General features: G+C 38.8%; 3 protein-coding genes across 3 annotated transcripts; 2 read left to right on the top strand and 1 right to left on the bottom strand.

Moving 5' to 3' along the window:
* Positions 1-306: 306 nt before the first annotated feature.
* On the bottom strand, positions 307-9,704 carry LOC145493918 (zinc finger protein ZPR1-like). Its single transcript, XM_081473406.1, has 13 exons — positions 9,599-9,704; positions 8,734-8,895; positions 7,048-7,138; positions 6,505-6,575; positions 4,825-5,068; positions 4,145-4,176; positions 3,488-3,554; positions 3,051-3,134; positions 2,613-2,689; positions 1,966-2,076; positions 1,303-1,389; positions 974-1,042; positions 307-435 (listed from the first exon to the last, which is right to left on the bottom strand). Exons 1-13 carry the CDS (start codon positions 9,698-9,700, stop codon positions 307-309), a joined length of 1,326 nt encoding a protein of 441 aa, XP_081329532.1. The 5' UTR covers positions 9,701-9,704.
* A 239-nt stretch (positions 9,705-9,943) lies between these two features.
* Positions 9,944-16,014, top strand: LOC145493922 (mitochondrial import receptor subunit TOM40 homolog). Its single transcript, XM_081473411.1, has 4 exons — positions 9,944-10,121; positions 12,037-12,197; positions 12,823-12,924; positions 13,797-16,014. Exons 1-4 carry the CDS (start codon positions 9,944-9,946, stop codon positions 14,343-14,345), a joined length of 990 nt encoding a protein of 329 aa, XP_081329537.1. The 3' UTR covers positions 14,346-16,014.
* Positions 16,015-16,585: 571 nt separating this feature from the next.
* LOC145491972 (neuronal pentraxin-2-like) lies at positions 16,586-21,745 on the top strand. The gene is made up of 4 exons (XM_081471277.1): positions 16,586-16,938; positions 18,483-18,561; positions 19,699-19,909; positions 20,442-21,745. Exons 2-4 carry the CDS (start codon positions 18,492-18,494, stop codon positions 20,848-20,850), a joined length of 690 nt encoding a protein of 229 aa, XP_081327403.1. The 5' UTR covers positions 16,586-16,938; positions 18,483-18,491; the 3' UTR covers positions 20,851-21,745.
* Positions 21,746-24,690: the final 2,945 nt, after the last annotated feature.

Genomic DNA, 24,690 nt, shown 5'->3' on the forward strand with positions numbered 1-24,690 from the left:
ACAAGGCACAGCTCTTCTGCAGTATTTTTAATATTACAATTTAAAATTATTTCTTGGGCAGTACCAGGCTGCTTCTTGCATAGATGCTAGATGTGCTACTAGCGTGAGCACTACATTCGGTCACGCAAGTAACGGAAAATGAGACGACTACAACAGAACCAAGCAAAAGTGACCGTTCTTCAATAGTCAGGCATTCTCACTTTCAGAGCCCTCGGATACACAAGCCAGTGGTCAAACTCGAGTCCAGGGTCCCCGGCTTCCCGGTCAACGGTCGGAACTGAATGCTCCAAGCAGCAAAGGTCAGTGTCAGCTTTGCTGAGCTTCTTCATATCCTTCGGTCTTCATGTCTGAAATTCCAAGCTCGTCGTTCTGTTCCTTTGTTCTTTCGTAATGAACCACTTCCAGTTCAGGATCAGGGTCAGGCGCGTATAAATTCTGTAAAAAAAGAGAAGAAAATAAATTGAGGAGCACTGCTTCGTAACGTCTTTACACAGCTTGCAGGAGACTGAGTAAACTTTCAAACCAGTCATTGTTTACATATCTAAAACCTCGCAGCTTAGCTATGCTACCCTGAAACTCATGAGGTCGACTTGTGGCAAGTCTGTAAATTGAGTGTCCTAATGGTTAACAACGCTGGACTCCGAATCGAGTGGTCTGGGTTCGAACCTGCCCAGGATATTGCGTTGTGTTCTTTAGCAGTACCTCTCCCCCGGGGAAGGATTAGGTCCTAACAAAGCTATTAACGGAAACCTCCGGTGAACCAACACATCATCCAGGGGTAGTGGGGGACGGGCAATACCCTGAAATCTAGCTGACTGGAATGCACTTTAACTTAAATTAGTTGTAAAAGGGGAGCAGGACAGAGGAACGACTACGGCACGATGAAAAACTCCAACCTAACCTCCCTCCCTGGGGTAGTTTTCTTTGAAATTTGGAAACAAAACAAAGGAACGATACAGGATGTGAAGTTAACCTGAACGTAAGTGTTTCCGGCCGGGTCGTCCAATATTATTTCCACGTTCATTTCTTCACCTCTAATTATCTGTAAAAAGAAAGAAATCGAAATAATTCAGACTATAAATGTAGCGGAGCGTTCGCGAATCATCTCAAACACCTCAAGGACAATTCATGGGTGATGAGTTTTCTTCAGTGTCTACACGGAATTGGAGAGGGGAGGGGAAGGAGTGGGTGTGATCTACTCAATGAGTGTGTGTGTGTGTGTGTGTGTGTGTGTGTGTGTGTGTGTGTGTAGGGGGGGGGGGGGGAGGGGGAGGAGGTTAAATAGAGAGTGAAGCTTGTTACCTTATCCAGGCCGCTCAAAAATGTCTTCAAGTTCTTATCAAACAGGGCAGGACTGTCTCCCATACCAAATGGATTCACTGATTGCAGCTGTTCCAGAAAGAAAAGACAGAGAAAAATACCTAAGATTTGAGAATTGTAACATATCTATGTATACCGCAATAAGAAATATGAGAGCATGAGAGACAGGGAACGTTCTAGGTCACTGTTCGGTCTCAAACAGCTTTCAGGAATTCTGCGAGACGAGCGCTCAAGTGTTGTAGAGTGGTTGTAGTTTCTAGACATTCGACTGTTCCCCTAATCTTAGAGCAGTCTCTCTATTGCTCAAAGAGTCCAATAATGCTAAGCGAATTGAAGGTCGACTAGCAAAAACAGAGGAATCGAGCACGATATTCGAGAGGCAAGGCAATATCGTGCTCCGCGTCCTTTCCCGCGGATTTAAAAGCAACAGGAAGACTACTCGCGGTCTAAATATAACTAAATTTCGATCGAGACTCCAATTCAGTGGCAAATCTTCGCAAAATCTCTCCCATATCAACATTGCACTTGGCGCAAGTTTTGGTCTTCTCTCAAAATGGTAGATGCAAATAGTGCAAATTTTCTACAATCGAAGATTTCATAAGGAAGATTTTCTTGGTGGAAGAGAAACCACAATCATTTGCTCACGTGATCTTTCATATTACTCAACAGGCCCTCCAAAGTTGTGAACCGTCCTCCCAGTGTGCCGGCGGTGCATGTGAAATCCAACGAAGGAAGGATAACTTCACAAGTTTCCGACTGCAAGAAAAACATTACAAAAATATCAAGCAAAAGTATAGACTAGACTTCGCTTAGTCAGTTGTGGGTGACGCGAAAGAAAACTGCAACAACAAAATGGCCGCGCGAAATCCTGGCACGCTCCCCGCTCCCAGGATTTCGCGCGGCCATTTTTTCCTCGCGGTTTTTTGTTTTTGCGTCTCGCACGACAGACTAAGCTCAGTGGCGGGTCAAGACCTTGAGCTAAGGGGGAGGGGGGAGGGGGCAGTTGTGTTTACTTGCCCTGCCGGCTTTTCTTTCTTCTGTCATTTCTTATTTTTTTACCCAAAATAAGGGAGAGGGGGGGGCGGACCCCCCCTCCCCGGGCCCCTCCCCTAGATCCGCCACTGAAGCTCGTAGTCTTTTGTTACTCGTAGTCTAGCAAAAGTAGGGACCCTAATGCCTTTTGACGCTGGTATGTTTAAGTCGCCTGTGTAAACCGGGATAGATCAAGGCATGATTTTATCTTCTCGAAAATCAAGTTTAAATAGGCGTGTCGTAATGAACCGCGCACGCACCTTCAACACATCCCTGTTTAGGTCAACAGGATCTGTTATTCTGAGAGTAATTCTTGTTCCCTTTGCTTCTATTCCACCTGAAGGAAAACGCAAAAGAATATCTTCGGCAAGACCAGTTTCATCTTTTCATTACAGCTGAAACGAAAAAACTATAGAAGAGTACCAATTGACTAACGGCAAGAAAGGGTAAAGAGGGGGTAGGGGGAGGGGAAATTAACTCTCTTGCTCTTCAACCCTCAACCCCTCCTACTACCGGTAAGGTCGTACACGCCTCGCAAAAATGATCACATGCAAAAGACTGGCACCATTACGTTAAATTACGCACGAAAAAAAATGAGACGCCGCGTCAAACGAAAGGCGCGTGGAAAGTTCCGCCAAAACTGGGCCCATCGAGGAAACTTGTCCCGTGAATTGGTAAATTATTCAAGAACAACTTACCGCCCGACTTGACTTCATTTGTCCTCTCGCCGCAAGCATCACAGTTTGTTGCCATGACAATCACTTCTTTAAAGTGCGGAATGGCTGACGTGTAGGTTAAGGCTGATTCAAACAAACTTGGAATAAATTCTGTATTTCAGTAAAGAGCTCTGGACTAAATAAGGATTCCTTTCAATCCTCTTGGCCCAATCGCTCGCGCCACCCTGCCCCTAACCCCAACGAAGAATTTCTATGATTTACAACCTGATTTCTTTGAAAAATTCCTCGAATTTGCGTCACCGTACCCGAAGAATTAATTACAAGTTCAGTCAAGTAACCAGTCTACATGTTGCCTTCTTTGAAAAGCAACAATAGCAATGACAGGATAGAGCACCCGCATGGAAACCAGCTAAAGCTGATGTGACTTCCTCTCTAAGTATTGTAAATTATTAGGATACCAACAAGTTTCATTCTAGTTTCTGCAGGTGCATTGCACAACGGACAATTTGTTGGGAAACTCAGCACCTGCCAGACGAAAAGAAAACGATACCACACATTAGCATATACCAAGCCAGTGAACACATGATACATCTTGTGTGCTCTGAATCGTCTACCAAATAGTGAATATCTACTCCATTTACTAGTTTCCAAACTGAAAGTCAAGTCATGTACAATGACAATGGCATTATACCGAGGTAGATGCTGTTGGCTATTCACAGCTAGGTACATATCAACATTTAAAATACTAGCCCGAGTTTTCTGCATGTGCTTTTTCGACTATTCCCTCAAAAAAAAAAAATGTTTCCCAAATCGTTGTCTAGATATTTATTTGTTGTTCTAATATGAATCTACTGGCGTTCTCTCATTGACTATGCTACTCAATGTCCATTCTGTTAAATGGTAAATAGTGAGTAGCCATTAGTAGTGTGTTTTGTCCTTGTCAATAATCACGCGATAGAAATCTGGAGGTCATAATCTCATTGCTAAATAGCTCACAAAAGGGCAACATCAGTTGTCTTGAAAGAAAAAAAATTCTAGGTTCTGGACTGCTATCCTCTATAGCATCAACTTAAGTTAAAAAATAGTCAATAAAACAGTTTTCTTAATTTCCTTACCTCATCTTTGGCATTTTTCTCTTTTTTATCTTCTGCATAAAGAGAATAATTTTTGAAACACAACAACTTTACTTACAGTCACCCTTTATTTCTGTATTGCCATTACAACTAGCAATATTTAAAATAGTCCAAAGACAGCTAATGGTTTTAACGATTGAATTGTCGGAGTGAGTAGAATTAAAACCTCAAGTTGATACCCTAGCTAATTTTACCAGTTACATTCATTTGGGGAAAACACTTTTAGCTGGCTCAAGAAACAAAATCGGTCAAGGTACAGTTTTAATTATACAATAAGTTTTAAGATAAGTTAATTTCAAGAAGGCATTGCTTCCTACTTGAAACTTTTGAATGTCCAAGTAAATAATGGATACTCACTCAACTGTAATCTCCACAAAACAAAAACAAAAACAACAACAACAAAAAAAAAAACCAACAAAAACAAAAAAATGAATTAAAACAATTCATATGTATTTCAAGGTAGTGTATAGTCAGTGCTGTAGGCTCAACTGCAAGTGCTCAAACTAATGCCAGAGTGTTGTTTTAATTTCTACACATTTCTCTCTTTTAATAGACCATGCCAAAAGTTGCTAGCAGCCCCCAGGCAGTAAAGAAGAATTATGTACAGTGAAAACAGATAAAACATTTCACAAAAAGTCATGCTTCCACATCACTGCCCTTACCTTCGTCTTTATTTTCCTCCTCTTCAGCTGCAGGTTGAATGCCTAGTTTAGCATCCTGTTCCGGTTGCCGAGTGTAATGTACAACAGTCATATGGGGATCCTGGTCTGGAGCCTGGGGATTTTCTATAAAGCTGTTGCCAGATGCATCATCAAGGACAAGAGTGAATTTCATCTCACCATTACGACACTTCGTCAGTTGTGATATAATAATGTCAATCTTAGTGGCATTATTAGGATCAATGATCTGTATTATAATAAAAAAATTTTTTAAAAAACTCAAGGCAGGTAATACAGTGTCAAACAACCCTGCAAAAAGCATATGCTAATCAATTCAGTTTACTCCAAGGCCCTAGTTTTTAGTGCTTAATGGAAGATGCTTATTGTGGCAGAGCACTCGTAACAGATGGAATATATCTCAAGTTCCAAAAACAGTTAGTGAACAGGCTATTATTTCTGAAGGAAACGATAAACAATAGCTATCTAGTGTTATAGACAAATAAGAATATAAAATGTTCCTTTAGTTACTCAAAGACAAATGTGCAGCATTGTTAAAAGTGCATTGACCAAAAGCTGTCAATGTAGACTACAACTTTTGCCGTGATTCTGTTCTCATTCAGTCTGCGTATTAAAAACTGACGAAAAATGACACATCTTTTCTTGTCTAAGTTGCCCCTAAAATATGTCAGATTGCATCTCCAGCCAGATAACTTTTGAAAATTTTTCGGCAGGCATGCCCCCTTACCCCCTAGAAGTTTGCATCCTTCGGACACCTGATTTGCAAGCACTAGCTACTTTAAATTTTTAGCTGACTACTTCTCAAAGTCTGTGGAGAACACTGAACACGTACACGTGGATATTTCATTTTTACTGCTGCATCTTTCAGCTAGACAACCTGAAGTTCAAAACCTGACTAATGATTACATTTTTGGCCGTTGTCGATCATATTTATAACAGCAACCAAAGACCCTTGGGAAGAAGAAACAAACAAAATACTAACAGTAGATGATAATCTACCAGTCATAACACATGGCCATGACCTTTTGAACCTGTTAAAGTAATTAAACTTCTCTTTCCTGAGAGGTCTGCTAACATGACTGATGATGGTGAAACATGAAATTATTGATTGCGCAGGAATCATGCGTTATTGAAAGTTGCAGTAATAACCTAACCAGTTAATATCTCTTTTACTTCCCAGTTTTATATTTTTTTAATGGGGTTTAACACACAGAAGACTTGTCCTAATGGGTAATGTTTGGCAAGTAATGATGTAAGTGCTGAGTAGCCCAACAGTTAGGAGTATCAAACATGTTTGATTACAGTCCAAACGAACAAAATGTTTTGCAATGTTTGATCAAATGTTTTACGACTTTCAAACTTAAATCAAACACGATCAAACAAGGTGTCCAAACAGAAAAATATTTGGTCACCAAACATTTCCCATATGGTCAGGTCTTAATTAAGTCCTCAGTATGCTTCTCTTCCTGCTACTCTTTGCACTGAAGTTTTCAGTGTTCCAGACCTTTTTCTTGCTCTGCATTTGGTTTCCACAGTTTGACTTCAGGCAAGTATATCCCCAGCTCAGAATCAAGATCTGGATCTCATGTTTGGCCAATAAATCTTACCATTATTTACAGTTGATGATAGGTTAATATTAAAAACCGTAATATTTGCTGAGTGTACCTTTCTGACAGGCTGATCTTGCCCCAAGCCAGCAATAGCACGTTCTAAGAGTCCTTCGATGGTGTTGAGTTCTGAAAGTAATTTTCAGACATACATGAATGGGAATCATGGGTATGAAATTGTATATGATAGTGACTAATAGGCTAGTGTTTTTCACATCAAAAGTTTCTTCTTGTTTGTACTTTCCCCTGGTACATTGGGGCAATAGTCTGAGCTTTAAGTTCAATAATGGGGTTTCAAAAAGAATGCTCTGAATAATTTTATTTTTTATTATAAATAGTCATGGGTTTATATTTTTCACAGTTTTATGCGAGTGTTTTTTTTTTTTTCATTTTTTTTTTTTTGCATGCAACCTGCTGCCTTCCACTATATCTATAAGCATCTCATGATATCATTAATAACTTTGAAATTTTCACAGATATTTCCATTGAGCATTGTATTGTGAGAAATCATCCCTAGAATATGTTAAGAGTGAGTAACAAAATTTGAACACCAATCTTACTTCAAGTAACTGGGGAAAAAAACTGCTGTTTTCAACCTTACCTCCTTTTTGTGAGAATGCAGGACTCTCAAACTCCAGCTCTGGAATAGTGAATGAAGCTGCATCTGATTTCACAACTTGTCTGTTCAAATCCTGCAACAAAACACCAAATGATTTCAGTCTTGTCAGAGAATTTTTATAAAGCACATGTCTGTTTGGGAATTTGTTAGTGAAGAATGATTACCGGTACGTAGTTTACTTATTTTAAATCCTCGTCATGCCTATTAGTGGGCCGTTATTGGAATTCAGTGATTACATGTGCATGAACATACAGTTGAACCTCTGGTTGCGACCACCTCTCATAAGTGACCACCTCTCCTTAGTGACCAGTTTTCCAAAATACCAAAAGTTGCCATTAATCAAATCACTATAATTTGAACCTCTTGTAAGCTGCTGCAACCACATTCAAAGCTAAAAGTTTGAAATTTTCTTTTGTTTTAACTTCTCATAAATGACCACTGACAGATAACAGAGTGGAAATTGGATAATAAGTTGTTGTTCTGTTTGACTTATTACCGTAAGCAGTTTATCAGAAGCAAACCATGACACTGTGAATAACTAAATGTACTATGGAAAGCTTATTATTTAAATATCAAATATTTTTGTGGCTACTAAAAAGTTATTGCATGGTTTAGATGTGCATTGTGTGCACTGAAGGGGTCACCCTGTTTAAATATTGATTATTATTATTTTTGGCACATGGGGTAAGTCTCTTCAGTTACCATATGCTAATGAGGCAAACTTTTGACCCAACATGGTCTAAGCTCTTGTAAGCAACCACCTCCTGTAAGAAACAACCTAAGCTTAACATTTTGGATGGTCGCTTATGGGAGGTTTGAATTAACAACTAGGAATAGTTACACTGTTATTAGCTACATGTAACAGTATGCACACAAACAAATTTATAGGTATTACTTATTTTTATAGCTGCTTCTGCTGTTACTAATAACTTACTGTTAATTTTTTTTTGTTTTGCTTCTTCTGGTGTGAAGAAATAATAAATTACACAGCAAGGGAGCATTCAGCCAGCCCAACCATCCTGTGGATGCCAAGTTTTAATTTTTTTGCCTGTTAAGCACTTTAATTATAAATTGTTGGCTTGAACTGGTCCCATTACTCAAATCAATTATGGATGAACACTTTGTAATTGTTCTTGGTTTACACCCTGTGGTACACAAACAGCAATTGGTTTTGAACAACAACGTGTACCTCCAGTATGTAATGACCATATGGCAGAATATGTCTTTGACACAGAACTGGTAATAATTTCAGTTTGCGTGTGGAAAATGTTTAACTATACCCAAGGCTGTAGGGCTTTACATGTACATGTACTAATCAATAGTTGAACCAAACCATTTTATTTCAGGATCCTGGAAGAGGACTATGTATGTGCTAAAAATAAAACAACTGTATGAAAGAGTTTTTTTTTTCTCCCTGAAATTATTCATATTGTTATGGACCTGAAACTTCACCTTCCTCAAGGAATTAATCGAGAAAGAAAAGTAAAAGATTTCTGCTCCTTGTGTTCCGATTCATGTGACTCAATTTGAGATGCTTTTCCATGCCTAACATCCTAACAAGTGCTTTGCTTGTGGCAGTATGATGGTTGAGCACTAGTCTTATGTTAGTATCACAATCATAATCAAGATTTCAGCATTTAAAATAATCAGCTTCCACAAAACCTGTACCTCTGGTGAAGAAACTGACAGCTTCATTGTGCATCCCTTTTCTTGTATTCTTCCTGCCGACTGGATTTCATTGTTTGTACATCCACAGTGTGGACACTCAAATGACATGAGAATTATCTCTTTGAAGAATGGAATTCTGGTAAGGAGCAATCTGGTTGTCCCCTGTTTCATCATAAAAGAGAAATAATTAATTTGGTCATGTTGGTGTACTCCAGGTTGTCATAAAGTTCTGAGTCCCCTATTACCTTGATCTTCACACCAGCAAGTTTCAGGTTTGTTTCTTTGAAACTTAGCCTGTTTCAGGCTCTCAGTTTTTGGGGGCAAGTGAAATTAAAGGGGAGCAAGGCGAAGAAGAGAACGTGGAAGATCAGTACTTTTTTTTTTTTTTCACTCATTATTTGCGTCAGCTCCCCTCTACAAACCAATTGCCCAGAACAGGTTAGAGTGATTTAAAATGTCAACAACAGAAAAGTTCATACGCAACATCATTATTCATAGCAGTTCCTTGTAAATAGGGACTGGCTTATTGTCCCCCTGGGGTGGGGGATCTGGCATACATGTATTCCAAGTCATTTCAACACCAGCTGTACCAGGCATTTGTTCATTTAAAACGGATGATGTCTAGGGCACTGTAAGTGGTACATAGGCACTTTAAGCCTTATTCGTCTCATTCATTTATAATCTGATCTTTACATAAAAGCTCTTTATAGGAAAACCGTTCTCAAACCTGCTTTGCAAGGATTTCTATTCCTTGATGCATATATAAAGTCCTCGAATGTAAAACTCCACAATATTTTATTAAATAAACCCATGGAATGATTCAGTTAACACTGTAAAACTTGTAGAACTTTCATGCAGTACTCACGTTTTTTTCGCAAGATAAACACAGGCTTTCGATGGCGGTGGTTTCTGGTTCATCATCAGCATCGATATCCTTAAATAGCGGCCCTTTGGGTTCTTCGTCCATTGCTTTATCTTAACCGTGGCGTTTATGAAAGTAAACTTTAAAATTCCTCGAAAAATCGACCAAAATACTACATCTCCTTACCCCACGTTCTAAAATTTCTGCAATTCACTGATGTAACCGCACTGAAAAAATGCAGGCTCATTCACCTCGATACCAGTCTCTCGCCACTTTTAACATGGCCGCCGATCGAAGAGCCAATCAGAATGTTACATCAGCATTTGCACATGGTTCACACGATCCAAGATGGGGAATGTACTAGCGGCTTCACCGTCGAATCCCTCATCTTCTGGCAACGTCACCTCGATACCGCCGCCTCCACCCCTTACGGCACCTCCTCCTGTAGAAGCCAAGCCGCCGCCATCGGAGAAACAGGCATCCAACAACCCTGGGACGTACGAAGACCTACACAAGGCATGCAAAGGTAGGCTGCACAGAGGCCGTACAACTCTCACCGGCTTCGAGGTTTTTTTCCGGTTATGTAAGACTTCCGTCGTAGTAAAGCTAAATCACGAATGTTTAAGGTCTTCTCATTGTACTATAGAATAATATGACGTGGCTCGATTTCCGTAAATTTACGGGATGTTAAAATTTAGCGCCGTTAACGTTATTTCAGCTGATATATGCATTGAGCTTAGTTAACGTAACCTTTTACTATGCTTAAGTAGAAATTGAATTTCTGGATCCGTTCACTGGATAAATGCAGTCATTATGAATCAGCCCATCTACCGTTTAAATACACGGCGATTCTAAGATTTCCAAAGAGATTTTACTTAAGACCGGATTTTTACAAATTATTAATAGAGAGATTTTAACAAAATCTCATGTTACAAGTATCTGTACTACTCTAGTGCAATATATACTGTAGTAGATCACGCCTACCTCTCCCTCACAGTGTCTTTGCCCTGAACAAGTTTTATAATAAAAAAAAAAAAGTGAAATAGTAATAACCTGTTTGTTGTGCCACCACAGATCTCTTGAAAAAAATTATCAATCAATCAAAGCAAATTCGAGTGCGGTGTCTTGTAGATTTTGGACAAGGAGACAGGAGGTTATCACGCTGTACCTGAGCAATATTTTAAGTTTACCATCAAAAGAGACTGCTGTACTTTTGAAAACAGTCATGTTCACATGGTCACAGCCTGTCAATTTGTGGGGTACCTGGCCCTTGATGAAACCTTTACCAAAGAAGCACATGAATCCCATCATCATCATTATAACCTTCTCCCGACCTGCGAGATGGAGCCTTGACATAGATCTACAGCCTGGAGAATATACTTGTATCTCTTGAACTTTGACTTGCCAAAACCAATAACTCAAACTTTTAATGTTAAGCCACATTTGTGTGACGCTGATATCTTTCTGGCATACCTACAATATCGATCTTCGCAAGGTTATCCTCAACAAAAGTTCCTTTTCAATTATTGCAAGACAAATGGGTTGATACAATGTAGATATTAGCATCACCAGATCATCAGAAGTTTTCAGTTCAGTCGGGCACATTTACTGTATCGCAACTTGTTGGTGTTGTCACCTGAAGTACCCTCTCTGATCTGGAACACTGGAAATTGTTACCTACATTAGTTGCTGATTTTTCCCACACCAGCTTCTTGTGTTTAGTTTTTGGCACTTGAGGTTAGACTGAACTGCACACAAAATAAAACTTGAAATATCTGAGTTGCAAAAAGGGAGTTACAGTGTAAACTACATGTAAGCTATCACATCAATAAGTTTATTGCTACTATACTGCCTTTGATATGCTCCCTTAAAATATTTTCAGTGGTAAACGCATTGGTTAAACACAATGTAACTTAACAAGCATAATGATGATAAAAATCAGGATTGAAGTATTTCGCTTATCAATGTCAATTCAAGATTAAAATTTGATCAAAGGTTAATGTCCCAAGTATGGTTATTTCAACCTGAAACATCAGCTACTTTCAGGGCAGGTATATGGTGAAGAGGTAAGAGTGCTTGTCCTTTATCATGGTGGCCCAGGTTTGAATACCAGACCCAGTGTCATTAGTGGGTTGTTAGTTTGCTGTTGGTTTTCATCTCTCCACCAAGGGTTTTTGCAGGAGTTCTCCAGTTTTCCTCCCTCTGCAAAAACAAACACTCCAAATTCTTATATTTTAATCTTGATTTTACGCATACAAACTCCATAATAGTTATAACAAGTTTTTCAGAGCTCTTTTATGTTTCATGGGTAGAAACATGTAACTTTTCCTTGCAAAGATCCTCCTTGTAATTCAGGATACAATTTCCTTTCTAAAGAAATGAAATATTTGGTTTAACACTCATTCAGTGATAGCACAGTCTTAACTTTTGTTACTTTACAGATGTCTTTCCACAGCCATTTGAAGGCTGTAAGCTGGCCATCAACAAGGGCCTTAGCAATCATTTCCAAGTCAGTCACACCCTTCAGCTCAGTGGGATAGGCCCAGGAGCGTACCACTTTGGAGCAACTTATGTAGGAAATAAACAAATGGGTCCTAATGAGGTAACTGAAAGTGTCATAGACATATCCAGCTAACATGTTTACCTCTTGTTGCCACCCAAGGGAGATTATAATTGTGCAATTTGTCATGCACAACTGAGTACATGAGGGCACATGTATGTACAAACAGAACAATTGTCAGTTAATGAATAATCGATCACATGATCTGAATTGTGTGGCATCAAGGATGTAAACACATTAGCCGAATCCCACTATTCAATATTTTTATTACATCTGGATTTTTCAAAAGGATGTTAATAAAATGATACCCTTGTGAAAGTGTTTTTTCCTCCAAATTGGAAGTTATAATAATTCAAAAGAATGTCAGTTTCTTTTTTCTTGTCTATGTACTTACCTTCCTTCTATTTCTTTTTTTGCTTTATATTGCGTAAATTGATTTTTAGGCTTAAGTTTTAAGGAGTCACAAAATCAAAGTGTGTAACTCATTTAGTGCAAAGGAACTCACTTTTCTTTAAACACTATTTTCATAAATCCAGTCACATACAAGTTGTATACACATAGATGTACATTGTAGAAACAGAATGACTAAGTTGCATCCACTTAGCTTATATGTGAGTTAATGAGGTACAGCTTGCATTGACTGCATCTTTTGTGGTTGTTTTTGTAGGCATTTCCTGTAATGCTCGGAGACATAGACACAAATGGAAGTCTTAATGCTCAAATTATTCACCAATTGACGGACAGAATCAGGGGGAAAATGGTGGTCCAGGTAACTATTCAACTTTAATTTGTGAGTCATAATTAGCAATTAGCCTGGGATTTCTGTTTGATGACAGTTGACGAGGCTAAAGGCTGAATTAGCTCTCATTCCATGGACATTGAGAACGAGTTATCTAGTTGTTCAAGTATATTTTTATCTAAATTTCTTTGAAAGAATAATTTCTTACTTTAAAATACAGTAGTATTAAACCTGACCCTTCAGTGAAACTGCACAGACTGAATTATCACTTGAAGCTTTCAGCTGAACAAGTGTATGTGCAGTCATCCATTTTTGTAGTTGGATATTGTTGTTTTTGTTGTTGTTTGTAGTTGTATAATGGCAAATGTCTTTCTTTTAGTTCTTGTGGAAATATATTGATCCAGTAATATTTCTAAATCTTCCTTGGAAACTTCAGAGGATCAAGAAAACATTACTATTTTGAAAACTTAGTACCTCTAGCCATGGCACATCTACATGTAATAACTGTTAGTATAAATCTACTAGTGTTCTATCAAGAATGCCATTCTCTGATTGGCTACGGATCAATATATTTCCACACAATTCTGTGATAGATAGTGAGTAGTGTAGCAGTGTGCCCTTGTTAACAAAATGACGGCTGCTTCTTGGCGTTTGTTTTTCTTCGCGTTTATTTAGATAAAGTTTTGAACGACTTGTAGATTTATACTAGAACAATTAGATTATTTGCTCTCGATTTCTATGCATGATAGCAATCTCAAGCTCATAATCTAATTGTTTAATAGACTTGTACAATAGCTTAGTCAATCAAATTGCAGCATTTACATGTACATTATTTTAGTACCAAGATATTTTAAAGGTTTTGTGTGTTAATGAAGTGAACATGTTTTGGACATCTTTTACAGACACAAAAATCAGTTTGGGTTCTAGTCCAAAGTGATGCTGAGTATAGAGGAAATGACTTCACTGCAAGTCTAACTGCTGGCAACATAGATATAATTAATGGTTCAGGAATCCTTGTAGCGCACTATCTTCAAAGAATGGCCCCACGTGTTGATGTAGGCGGTGAACTGCTTTACCACTATGGCTCTGGGCAAGAATTAGCTATGATGTCTCTTGCTGGACGCTACACATCAGACAGGTGGATAGCTTCAGCAACTGTCGGTCAGACGGGATGGCATTTAAGTTACTGGCACAAGGGCAATGAGAATGTTAAAGTTGGCGTTGAGTATGAATACAACACAAGAGCACGCGATAGTTCTGTTAGTGCTGGGTATCAAATTGAGGTACCCAAATCCAACATTACGTTTCGTGGAATGGTAGACACAAATTGGACAGTGGCTGCTGTCATGGAAAAGAGACTTCCACCTTTGCCATTTGCATTTGTATTGAGTGGAATGGTGAATCATTCTAAGAATCAAGCACGCTTCGGGTTTGGTCTCAACATTGGATGAGGACCTTTACCAGCACCCAAGTGTTGTTGTCTTTTTTGGACTATTCTGTGGAGGTGAAATTCCATTGTTAATGCTGTCTTCTCTCATGGGAAACAGCTGCAGGATTGTCTTAACTTGCTGGGGAGTGTTTTATTTCAGAATTGAACATGTGGCATGTACAGAATAAGAACTATATATGAACAAAACTCTACGCTTTGTATTTGAGAACAAGACTGACTTATTTGGTACATGTATGTATCTGAACCTCAAAGGAAAGGTCGAGCTCTGAATGGCTGTCAATTTTTAGACATGGGGCATCAGCAAACGTCCTTTGTGTTTTTTGGTTCAAGAATAGGAGCTTAATAAAATGCAAATATGCAGTGTTTGTAGAATTTTGCGTCAGTTTATGATGATTAGTGCCATCGTGTTCTTGTTTTTTTTTTCTTTTTTTTTTTTTACAGTACATGTATCTTCCCAGGAGTGATGGTTGATTTCCAGCCTATTTTGGAATCTGGTTGTGATCCTCCTTCCAAGTGTCAGGGAATGCTGGCTCACAAAATGGCTGGAAATTGAGCCTACAAGGGTGGCAAATACGCAATTTGACCTTTCCCTTATCTGGATGTGACAGATCTATTAAAGTTTCAACAAAAATGTTCATCTTATTTGTTAAGGGGGTGACATACCACAATGCTGTGCCTTTTGCTCTCACATTATCTCTTTGAGGGTTTCTGCAATGTATAAAGAAAATCTCAGTTTTACAGAAGATAGGAATTTTGAGCATTTTTTGATGATATTAAGGGTGGAAACTGAAAAGGAGTGTCAAATTTAGAAGATTTGAGGCAAAGGGGGAAAAATAATTAAACGAATAGACTTCTTTAATTTAACCTGTTTTAAATTCACTTTTTGAATTCCATCCTGATTAAAAGGGGCAACTATCAAAGACATTAAGACGGAATCCACCAGAAGTTCGAGTAACAAGTGGACAAAAACCTAGTACCGAGATTATTTACATCGTATTGCAAACTTCTGTACGACTGTTTTAATTATCTTCTCAAAAAAAATCATTTCTAGCAACACCAAACGTCGAAAACGCATGTTGAACTTCATATGAAACACTTGAAAGTACTGATGAAATGAAACTGATGATGAAATTTTGCCTGTGTTTGCACAAGTTCTCTGAATTTTGAAATTTATTTTCTCTCGTTCCCATGGGAAATTGTTTTTGGTGTTATTTCAGGCAATTATTTATGTATTTAGCTTTAAGAAAATGTGAAAATGACTGTGAAATACTTAAAATTATTCTGGTGCCAGATTTTTGTCCACTAAAACCTGAAATTGCTCGATTTTCTATCGGATTTCGTCTTAAATACTGGGAATCTCTGGTATACACTGTATGAAGTGCTACCAGAGGGGAATTAATTAATTCACGCAAGCTTTGGGGCGTCTTGATGAATAGCATGACGTCACTGTTTTTGCGGACTGAAGACGTTTCTAGCCCCAATCCCTACGTAAATCTTGCAAAAAAATCGACGAAGTAGGGAGTGGTGGGGCGAGGTCGATTTTTTGCTCTCACTCCCATTTACGCACGGCCAGAATACAGCAAAGCTCTTCGTACAGGAACGGTCGCCACGCAGGCTCGCTGCTGGTGTTAATGTTACGCAGGGGCAGATCTAGGGGGAGGGTGCAGTGGTTGGAGACCCCCCGCCCCCCTCGCCCAAGGTGACATGCGGCTTTCAAATATAACTTGTATTCTCCAAAAAGAATTTATGTGGTTTAATGATGTTAATCTATTCCTTGGTGGTACACCCCGACCTAAGAAAACTCATGGATCCACCCCTGTTACGACTTCCCATTCAACAATTTGGAAAGTTCCGCTCTTGTAAGTCTTCTTGTACACAATGGCGGAACTAAAATTAACGCGAACTGCCAATTTGAAGACCTTCGAGGGGTTTTTGTTAACGTAGAACAGAGAAACGATAATTGTAAACGCGGGAATCGCTTGACATGATCATAATCCTTGAAATGATAATATTTTTTAACCTTTCTGTTCCACTGTACCAGTTATTTCAGCTTAGCTTAGGAAAATCAATCACGTTTTGAAATCACGCTAAGAGAAAGTGATCACGTTTTACGTACACGACTCGCGTGTATAACACTATAAGAGACAAGTCACGCGTGTAACAAACGTGGGAAGATAAATTTGCATTTGAGCTTGACAGCTATTTTTTCTATTATTTATTTTAGTCACTGATTCAATTTCGTCTAGGCTCCTCGTAATCCAAGGCAGAATACGCATTTCTACCGCTGTTATCATGGCATCTAATTATGTTCTCTTCAGAGCTTCACCAACGGGTAGGCGCAAGCCAACGGTCGAGTATTTAAAAAAAAATTGTAAAGGATCCGTTGGTGGAAAAATTGTACTGCTCGGTAAACAAACCGAATGATCATGAAACATGTTAGACCGCCGAAATTTTCTTGTCTGTCTAAGAGATGTTTACAATGGAAGAGTTTCTATACTTCCGACAACGCAATATACGAAGTCGCCTCGAAGACACTGCTTCGTGCTGAAAGTGAGAAGATATTAACTGCATTTTGCGCTATAATCAGTCGAGAGGTTGGTCAGATATTTAGTTACCGAACGCATTCTAGGATTTAGTCCTTTCTGTATCACACTGCCATGTAGTGCATTGAGAATCAGACAGATCTCCCGAGATTAACTGATTCGACGAAATTGAAGCGTCCGGCTCTCAGTACTGTAAGTCTACGAAAGGAATTTACCAGGCATGCATCATAAAGAGTAATTTCAGTAATTCGTAGAACTGTTAGAACAATAACTACAGTGAATACCCTCGTAGAAATCAAAACAGTTGAAGTCAATTCGCACCAAGAGAAGTGCATGTCTCACCAAACAGCAAGATCTACCACCACGTTTAAGATTCCTCGGTGTTTTAGGATAGGTTTAAGAGTTTCACTCACCCAGCTCTTAGCCATACAGGAGATCTTACTGAACAGAATTAAGTGACGGACCGCAATGTTCTGTGTTAGAGTAGAGCGCAACAAAAGTGCACTAGGAATATTTTTCCCCAGCACTGCAGTAAGCGATGCCCGTAAGCGATGCTCGGCATATAAAAACTCTTTCTCTTCTTATTCTTGGTTATTTTGTTTGTGAGTCGTCTTTTACGTACAAAAAATAGCCTTTTGCTAGAGCCTAACGTACTGTGAACTGCTGCTGAGTAATGTTTAGGCTAATCCCGATGAAGAGTACCTGGATTTCAAAAAAGATTTGCGGCAGTCAGTTTGTCAACTGAATGTACTGTAACTTTAAGGATACTGTAACTTTAAGAATTATTCCTGCTACTAAAAACTCATTGGAAACATTCTCAAGCCATTTTGTTACAAAATTTGGTACATGATCAGCGAATTGGTGGCGAATTTTAATTCTATTGATCAATAAATGAGCGTCTTCGATGCAAATTTAAATTATCTACCTCGCCACGTTTGGAGTAATCTTCCTTGATTTCGTTTTTAGAACCGGCAACAGTTTTATTTAGTTGATTTACCCTGAACTTATCGAAGGCTTCACATCCCCAGTTTGGTATTTGAAGGGTTAAGTGTGATAAATTAGTGATTGATCTGAGCTGGTAAGTTCAATATGATTGCCTCTGTAGGCGATTCATACGAACTGACTTTGGTCGAAAAAAAATTTGGCTTCTCAGTTTTCTAAATCGTTAGGCTCAGCTCGGAATAGGTTTGAAACATGCATAACCTGCGATTGCCTTTCATCCAGGGCTAAAAGAACCCTGCAATTTACAGATCACTGTCGTTACATCTTAATATATATTTAAACAGAGCAAAAACGTTAGAGCCAAGAAAAATAGTTGCTACGCGAGAATAAGCATGACGTGGCGAAAGTATTTGGTTTATCATCGAACAAGGTATATTTCTGAGAGAACATGAAACTGAATGTCTGACAAGAAGAATCCATCTGATACAACCGCCCCAAAAAGTAGATGACCTGCAGTCCCTAGCTAAGTGTTCACAAATATTAACAAAGAAGTGTTTTTCGACCCAAACATTTCAGATGAAAGCCCTAACAAAAGGCGGCTATGAATAGTAAAAAGAGGAAGGTGAATCACACTACTTTGTTTTTTCTTACAGGAGTAAATCATGGCCGTTATATTTTTATTGATTTTGACTGGCGTCTTCCATAGTTATGTCAGTGGGTACCCTGCCAAAGGTATGCTTAAGATAATCAACATCTTTTTTTTCGTTTTCTCTTTCTTCTTTTCAGTTTATCTTATTCTTATTCCGTGGAATTAACGGCGGAATCATTAGCTACTCTTGTTCGAGATTAGATGTTTTAACACAAGTACTGCTTACAAAAACTTAATATCATATGAAGGCCGCTTTTTGGCGAGAGGGTCCATTGATTAACAAACCAAAACAAAATCCTTTGCTTTGAAAAACAACCTAAGCGAAATATTTTTACCCTTTCGAGAGTAATACAGAGCCACTTCAAATTATGTGGCTACAATACCCTTGAAACTGATTGGCATAAACTTTTCGTAATCTATTTTCCCCACAAAGTAAAGTTATACTCCCCCGCTGAACCCCTACCTCCAAAAAAACCGAAGGAAATTAATTATCTCTTCTCGATCCCTTACCATTAATAAAGAAAAATCACGCGGGCTTGTGGTTCCTTCTTGTCCAAGCACTTAATTAGAGAACGAGGTGACACCTTTCTAAAACCAAATGGAAAATCAATTACGTCTTTATTCACTGGAAAATTTCACGAGAATCAAAAGTGCCTTGAAAATAATTGGAATAACCTCCTACAAATTAAAATTTCTGTCACTTTTGTTGGTGAAGAGAATCAGTAGAAAACTAGCGATCTCCCTCTTTTGACAATGAGCAGCCGAAGTGCCATTTATCCATGTAAAATGAACAGCAATTAATTCCTATGATACTGATACATTCCTATATGTACACATGCATGACTTTATTTTGTCTCGAAATTTATAAAGTAGCTAAGAAGCTAAATTAATATCTTCCAGAAAAATAACATTGTAAATATAAAAGCAACACGTAAACCTCTAATAACTATTGTTTGACTATTAGAAAACATCTAACCGGTGTAGTAATCAGCAATTATGCCTGAAAGGAAACTGTTTTCGAGACGCGTTTAAAAACTAGACAAAGTACTGGCTCCGTTCTATGTTCTCAGGTAGAAAGTTACAAGTTTTGCAAGCAACATACTTAAGTATGAAGACCATAAGAATTGGAAGCAGTTTTACACAATGAAAATATATCAGGTCCTCTGGGAAGGTATAATATATGTTAGTTGTTTCTTTATTCCTTATATTTTCTTGAACAGGTTATGCTCTCTATTTCCCACGCCAAGGAGTGACTGATTACGCCAACCTCCGGGGCATGCGCAGTTTGACTCAGTTTACTGTGTGCTTCTGGATGAAGTCGAGTGCTTCAAATACTGGCACAGCATTCAGTTATGCTGTACCAAGGCAGGCCAATGAGCTGCTCATCTACAACTACAATGATTTCCGTCTGTACATTGGAGACACATTCATGTAAGCTAAATTTAATTTAGTAGTTCAAATTTAGCGGTTTTGAATTGAGGTGAAACGTGACATCTAATAGTCATAGAGGGAGAGTTTCCACGCAGAATGATTTAAAATTATCCTTCTGCTAATCTGATGAATAATGGAATCGGAAAAAAAAAAACTTTTCTTGGTGGCTGGCCAGCCATTGATATACATGCATTTTACTAAGAAGCTGAGATATACTTTAATAGTCTTCAATACTCATTGTCTAAAGTTACATGAAGCAAAGTCAACCATTATGAACCAATTGTCTCGTTTACAAACCTGAATGTGTGATACGGCTTATATTGGATTCACTCAAGCAGTCATTTGCATCAACAAAAATATTCTTCTTCCATTGGCAAGGATTTTTATGACAAGCATTTTTTTTATTATTCCTAATGATCTTAGCCAGAATTTGAAAAGAAAAAATTGTAAAAACAAGCTTGAAATGTGTTGTGACTGAAATCGTTTTTTCAAGGAACTAAGACCCGGTCTTAATTTTTTTCTACTGTTCCAGGCGAGTACATGGGTCAGCTAATGATGGCAGATGGCATCACATTTGCGTGACGTGGCGAAACAGTGATGGTATGTGGCAATTCTACAAAGATGGGTCACTACGCAGGTACGCCAGAAATCTACGCAGAGGATACACTATAAGAGGAGGAGGATCCCTTATGCTGGGACAAGAACAAGATTCAGTTGGAGGAGGCTTCGTTTCCAGCCAGTCCTTCCAAGGGTCCTTGACCAATGTCAACGTGTGGTCCTACGTCTTGACGGCAAGTACAATCAAGAGTCTGTCGAAGTCTTGCCTGTTAGGGGTGGGGAACGTGTACAGGTGGTCCGACTTCATTTATGGCGTCAATGGAAAAGCCGCAGTTTACGTTGTTATTCCATCTCCTTGTTATCCGCTCAGTTCTTGGGGATGATTACTCCGCGGCCCCAGACACATTGTGTTCAATCTTTTCAAACAAATATGGCCAGGTTAAGTAAAACTATGGTAACTGTAAAGGGAATCCCACAACTGTGAGGGTTTAACGTAAAATATAAAGTAATAGCAGACCAGCTGCGAACACAAGTGTACAACGATCAGAATAAAAGCTGTTTTCATAGCAAATGTTTGTTCCTCAGTTGAAAGCCTCTACAACGTAAAGGGGTACCTAACGAAGGTTTTTTTTTCTCAAATGCTTGAGAACTGGCTCTGTAGGTCAATTTTAAGCTGTGTTATAAAATTGTCATCTGTTTTGTCATTCTAGGGGAACTTGAGTCTTTTTTAATTTATCAGGGAGTTTTTGTCTATTTCACGAAAACCTCGGGTTTATTGCCTTTAAAACAACTCTCATAGCTGATATTTTTTTGCGGTACCCAATACGACGTTTCTTTATCAATTTGTAAACCGGAGGCAATAACTCTCTGAAATCAGGAATGTTTGAGGTGACAATTCTCTTATAGGAAATCGAAGGAGATCGATTAAAGGCAAGAGAAAGTGAGTCATCTTCTCTTGATTAAAGGTCTACCTGAAATATTATTTACCAAAACGATGCGTTGGGTGCCTCTGAATTTTAATTGGCTGAAACTCCATTCAAAGTCATGTCCTCGATCGAGTTGAAATAACACGATGATTCGCGTGATTATCGATTTGAATGAGTCAGTTTTAATTAGGATTGGACTTCTGAAAAACTTCAACCTCATTTTCGTTTTTGTTTTTTGTTTTGTTTTTGTTTTTTTTGTTTTTGTTTTTGTTTTTGTTTCAGGCTCTCTTACTATTCTTAAACTTACCATCTCCATATTGAGATTGGGACCCAAATAACTAAATAGACCCCTCCCCCCCCCCCACCCCCCAGTGGAAGATACTGGTTAGAAAAAGTGGCTATTTCATTCAGACCAGGGAGGGGTAGGGGGTGAGGAAGTTTACCTTTTACTAGGACGTCGGTTTAGTGATTTCCCCTTGGATATGAGATCAGACGAAGGGGATGGGGGATGCTGGAGAGGGGGGTAGAGGGCTGGGCTCCTTCAAGATTGCTCTTAGTTGCGGGTGATTTGGGTGCCATATCTCCATGAGTGTGTCCTTTAGGTTAGACACCACCAGCTTCTGGTTAATTTTAATTTCTTAAAATTGTCCAGAGACGAATGGAACAGCATTTTCCAGTAACTGCATGCTGGGGGAATGGAACGCTTCCAAAATTTTCGGAAAAGAGGAGAACTTCAGCTCGGGAGGTGTACCCAAATTTAATTTTCGCGAGTTTCTTCTCAATTAGAAAATAGTTTGACAGTTTTCGGATTTTCTGGAAATTTTCTAGGAAATTTCGATACCATGCCATTCGCTCCCATTTTTTATTAAATTTTCGGGGTTTTGGTCAAATGAAAAGTCCCCTGTGTAATTTTGTCCCCCTTCCCAACTTTCGTGGTCTACTTACTTTTGTTAAACTTCATCTGCATCGTATGTATTTTTTAACCAGCTCAAACAAAATTTATTTTGATTAAAGACTGATTAACATGAAGTATAAGGAACTCCACTAACGATAGGACCTCGATAGAGCTAATTATGGGCTTTCGGTTGTGCAGCACTTTAAAAATATACAGCTGCCAATTTTATATATCATTCTTACGTATTTCAATGCGATACCTTTCTTTGCTCATGTTAATATACTTAGTGCAAGGAATATGTTAAGAATTCTCTCGCCTTCCGAATCGTGTTATTTAACAGAGCCAAAAGTGTTCTAAAAACAATCATTTGCAATAACCAATTTCACTACGAAACCAACGAAACAAGAGTAAATTTTCAAATGACCAATTAACTGTTAGCTGATGGTAGATGATTGTAATATCCACTGAGCGAGCCCCTTACGTAAGTTGTAGCGAGTAAATGTGTCAGCTTATATCTGACCAAATTCGCAAAAACATGTCCGCATTGACTCAAAGACAGTCCCACCGGCCAGAAGTTCTCTGACCACCCCCCTGGCTAGGAGATTGGCCCCTCACTCATGCACTGGCATGGGCAACTCCAGCAGGGTGTCATGTCAACACAGAACCCTAGAACAAGGTTCAACAACTGAGTAAAATACCCAGAAACACAGTCAATATCAAGGTTATTTAACACTGAAAACTCAAAGTTTAGCTAGCTGGAAGTGTCAGTACAAGACATCCTCCCCTCCCCACTGCTTTTGACAGCTGGCCACCAGCAAACCACTAGCAGATAGGCCAGTACCTGGGCCATGTGCCCAGCCTGGCCTCCCCACCCCACCCCCCCCCCCCCCCTCTTAGCTGAAGGTCGCTAGCTCGCTAGCTTAGCCTGAACTAGGGCTGCGCCCGAATCCAGGCGAAAACCTAGCGGGCATGTTTTTGCGAAATCGCTCAGATATGTATGGCCACTATATCTACACATCGATCTTGTGAATCTACTGGAGAAATTGTTTCCTTAGTTGAACTGGAACGTCACTTGGTCGCCATAAACTGTCTTGCTTATTTCAAAATTGTTGTCTCTGTAGGACTTTAGTTCTATCAAAAAATTCTGATATTAACGTTAAGTTTCCAAAGAAACAAGAGAGAAACCTAATTCGTCGTCTTGGCCATCGTTCGTTTGAAATTATGAGAACTGTTTGTACGGAGTTTCAAACATATGATTAAATATATCTTAAGTTTCTAAACGCCAGATTATTCGTCGTTATAGAAACCTACGTCTTTTTCACGTATTCATATATTTTTCTGATAACTTTGCTTAATAATTATGCAATACTAGCTGAGAAAGTGCCTTAGAAAATAACTCTAAACCTTTTCTGTGTGTAAGCTTTAAATTTCTGACGCCGGCACGTCTGGGCCGTTTTGACTAACCTTTAACAGTGCACAACACTTTTCCTGTTTCCAGATGCAAATTTTAATTTCTATCCTTAATCACAATGATTAGGGTTTCTTAAAGGACAAAGCAACACGTTTTCCTAGTTATGGTAGTGAGGATCACCGTGACGTTAATTTTCACTTGACAAAGTTAATTGTCATCGATTTAATTGACAACTTAATGACATCATATTAGCAACTTTTTGATAACTTGTCTTCAAAAAAGACCAATCACAATGCAAGTATTGTTATCAAACCCCATATTGACGTTCTGACAATATCCCTCTTTTCACACCGTTAACTTTTTTAACCCGTATTGCAATGTATATAACGTGGATGAGTAGCAATTTCTGGCAGAAACTAACAGGATGAAAGTGCACGAAAACCTTAACAACGTTTATAAAAACGAACAGAAACGTTATAAAATCATCAAACCTTGGTTACTCAATAGGGAGCTTAAGCAATGACGACGGCAACGCAAGGACGACGGCTGGAAAAAAAATTAACTTAAATTTTACCTTTGAATTTCGCAATTTTCTAGAACCGTTCTGCAAGCCGAGCGATCTAACGCCAGCGAATAATTCTAGAAGAAAATACGAAAAATTAGCCGTCGTGGCTCACGTTATTCAAAATACCCAAAACTTGGTCATTTCACGTTGTTGTTTTGCAGAGGACGGCAAAGAAATGTACAAAGATTTATAACTCACGTGCACAGCTATTGTTTTGTTCATTAAACCTTTTGTTTGACGGCGTTTTCGTTGCCGTCGTGGTTTGCTTAAGCTCCCTAATGTCCTTAGTACGGGGACAAATACTGTAAAAATTTCAATTGGCTATCTTTGTGCCTTGTAGGCTGTGTTAGGTTCGCAAGGCCGCCATCTTTTTTCCTACAGTGGATATGTCAGGTTATATTGTAATGCAAATTCGAGAAGTAAACT

Source organism: Orbicella franksi, chromosome 7, assembly GCF_964199315.1.
Source record: "Orbicella franksi chromosome 7, jaOrbFran1.1, whole genome shotgun sequence".
Classification (NCBI taxonomy): Eukaryota; Metazoa; Cnidaria; class Anthozoa; order Scleractinia; family Merulinidae; genus Orbicella; species Orbicella franksi.

What these genes read in the sequence shown, in the direction of transcription:
- LOC145493918 (XM_081473406.1), bottom strand. Translation starts at nt 9,700, where the DNA reads ATGGACGAAGAACCCAAAGGGCCGCTATTTAAGGATATCGATGCTGAT. An exon ending in GGAGGAAAATAAAGACGAAG is followed by an intron (nt 4,177 to 4,824) that starts GTAAGGGCAGTG and finishes CTCTTTATGCAG; the next exon opens with AAGATAAAAAAGAGAAAAAT. An exon ending in AGAAAAATGCCAAAGATGAG is followed by an intron (nt 3,555 to 4,144) that starts GTAAGGAAATTA and finishes TTCGTCTGGCAG; the next exon opens with GTGCTGAGTTTCCCAACAAA.
- LOC145493922 (XM_081473411.1), top strand. Translation starts at nt 9,944, where the DNA reads ATGGGGAATGTACTAGCGGCTTCACCGTCGAATCCCTCATCTTCTGGC. An exon ending in AACAAATGGGTCCTAATGAG is followed by an intron (nt 12,198 to 12,822) that starts GTAACTGAAAGT and finishes TTGTTTTTGTAG; the next exon opens with GCATTTCCTGTAATGCTCGG. An exon ending in GGGGGAAAATGGTGGTCCAG is followed by an intron (nt 12,925 to 13,796) that starts GTAACTATTCAA and finishes CATCTTTTACAG; the next exon opens with ACACAAAAATCAGTTTGGGT.
- LOC145491972 (XM_081471277.1), top strand. Translation starts at nt 18,492, where the DNA reads ATGGCCGTTATATTTTTATTGATTTTGACTGGCGTCTTCCATAGTTAT. An exon ending in CAGTGGGTACCCTGCCAAAG is followed by an intron (nt 18,562 to 19,698) that starts GTATGCTTAAGA and finishes TTTCTTGAACAG; the next exon opens with GTTATGCTCTCTATTTCCCA. An exon ending in TACATTGGAGACACATTCAT is followed by an intron (nt 19,910 to 20,441) that starts GTAAGCTAAATT and finishes CTACTGTTCCAG; the next exon opens with GCGAGTACATGGGTCAGCTA.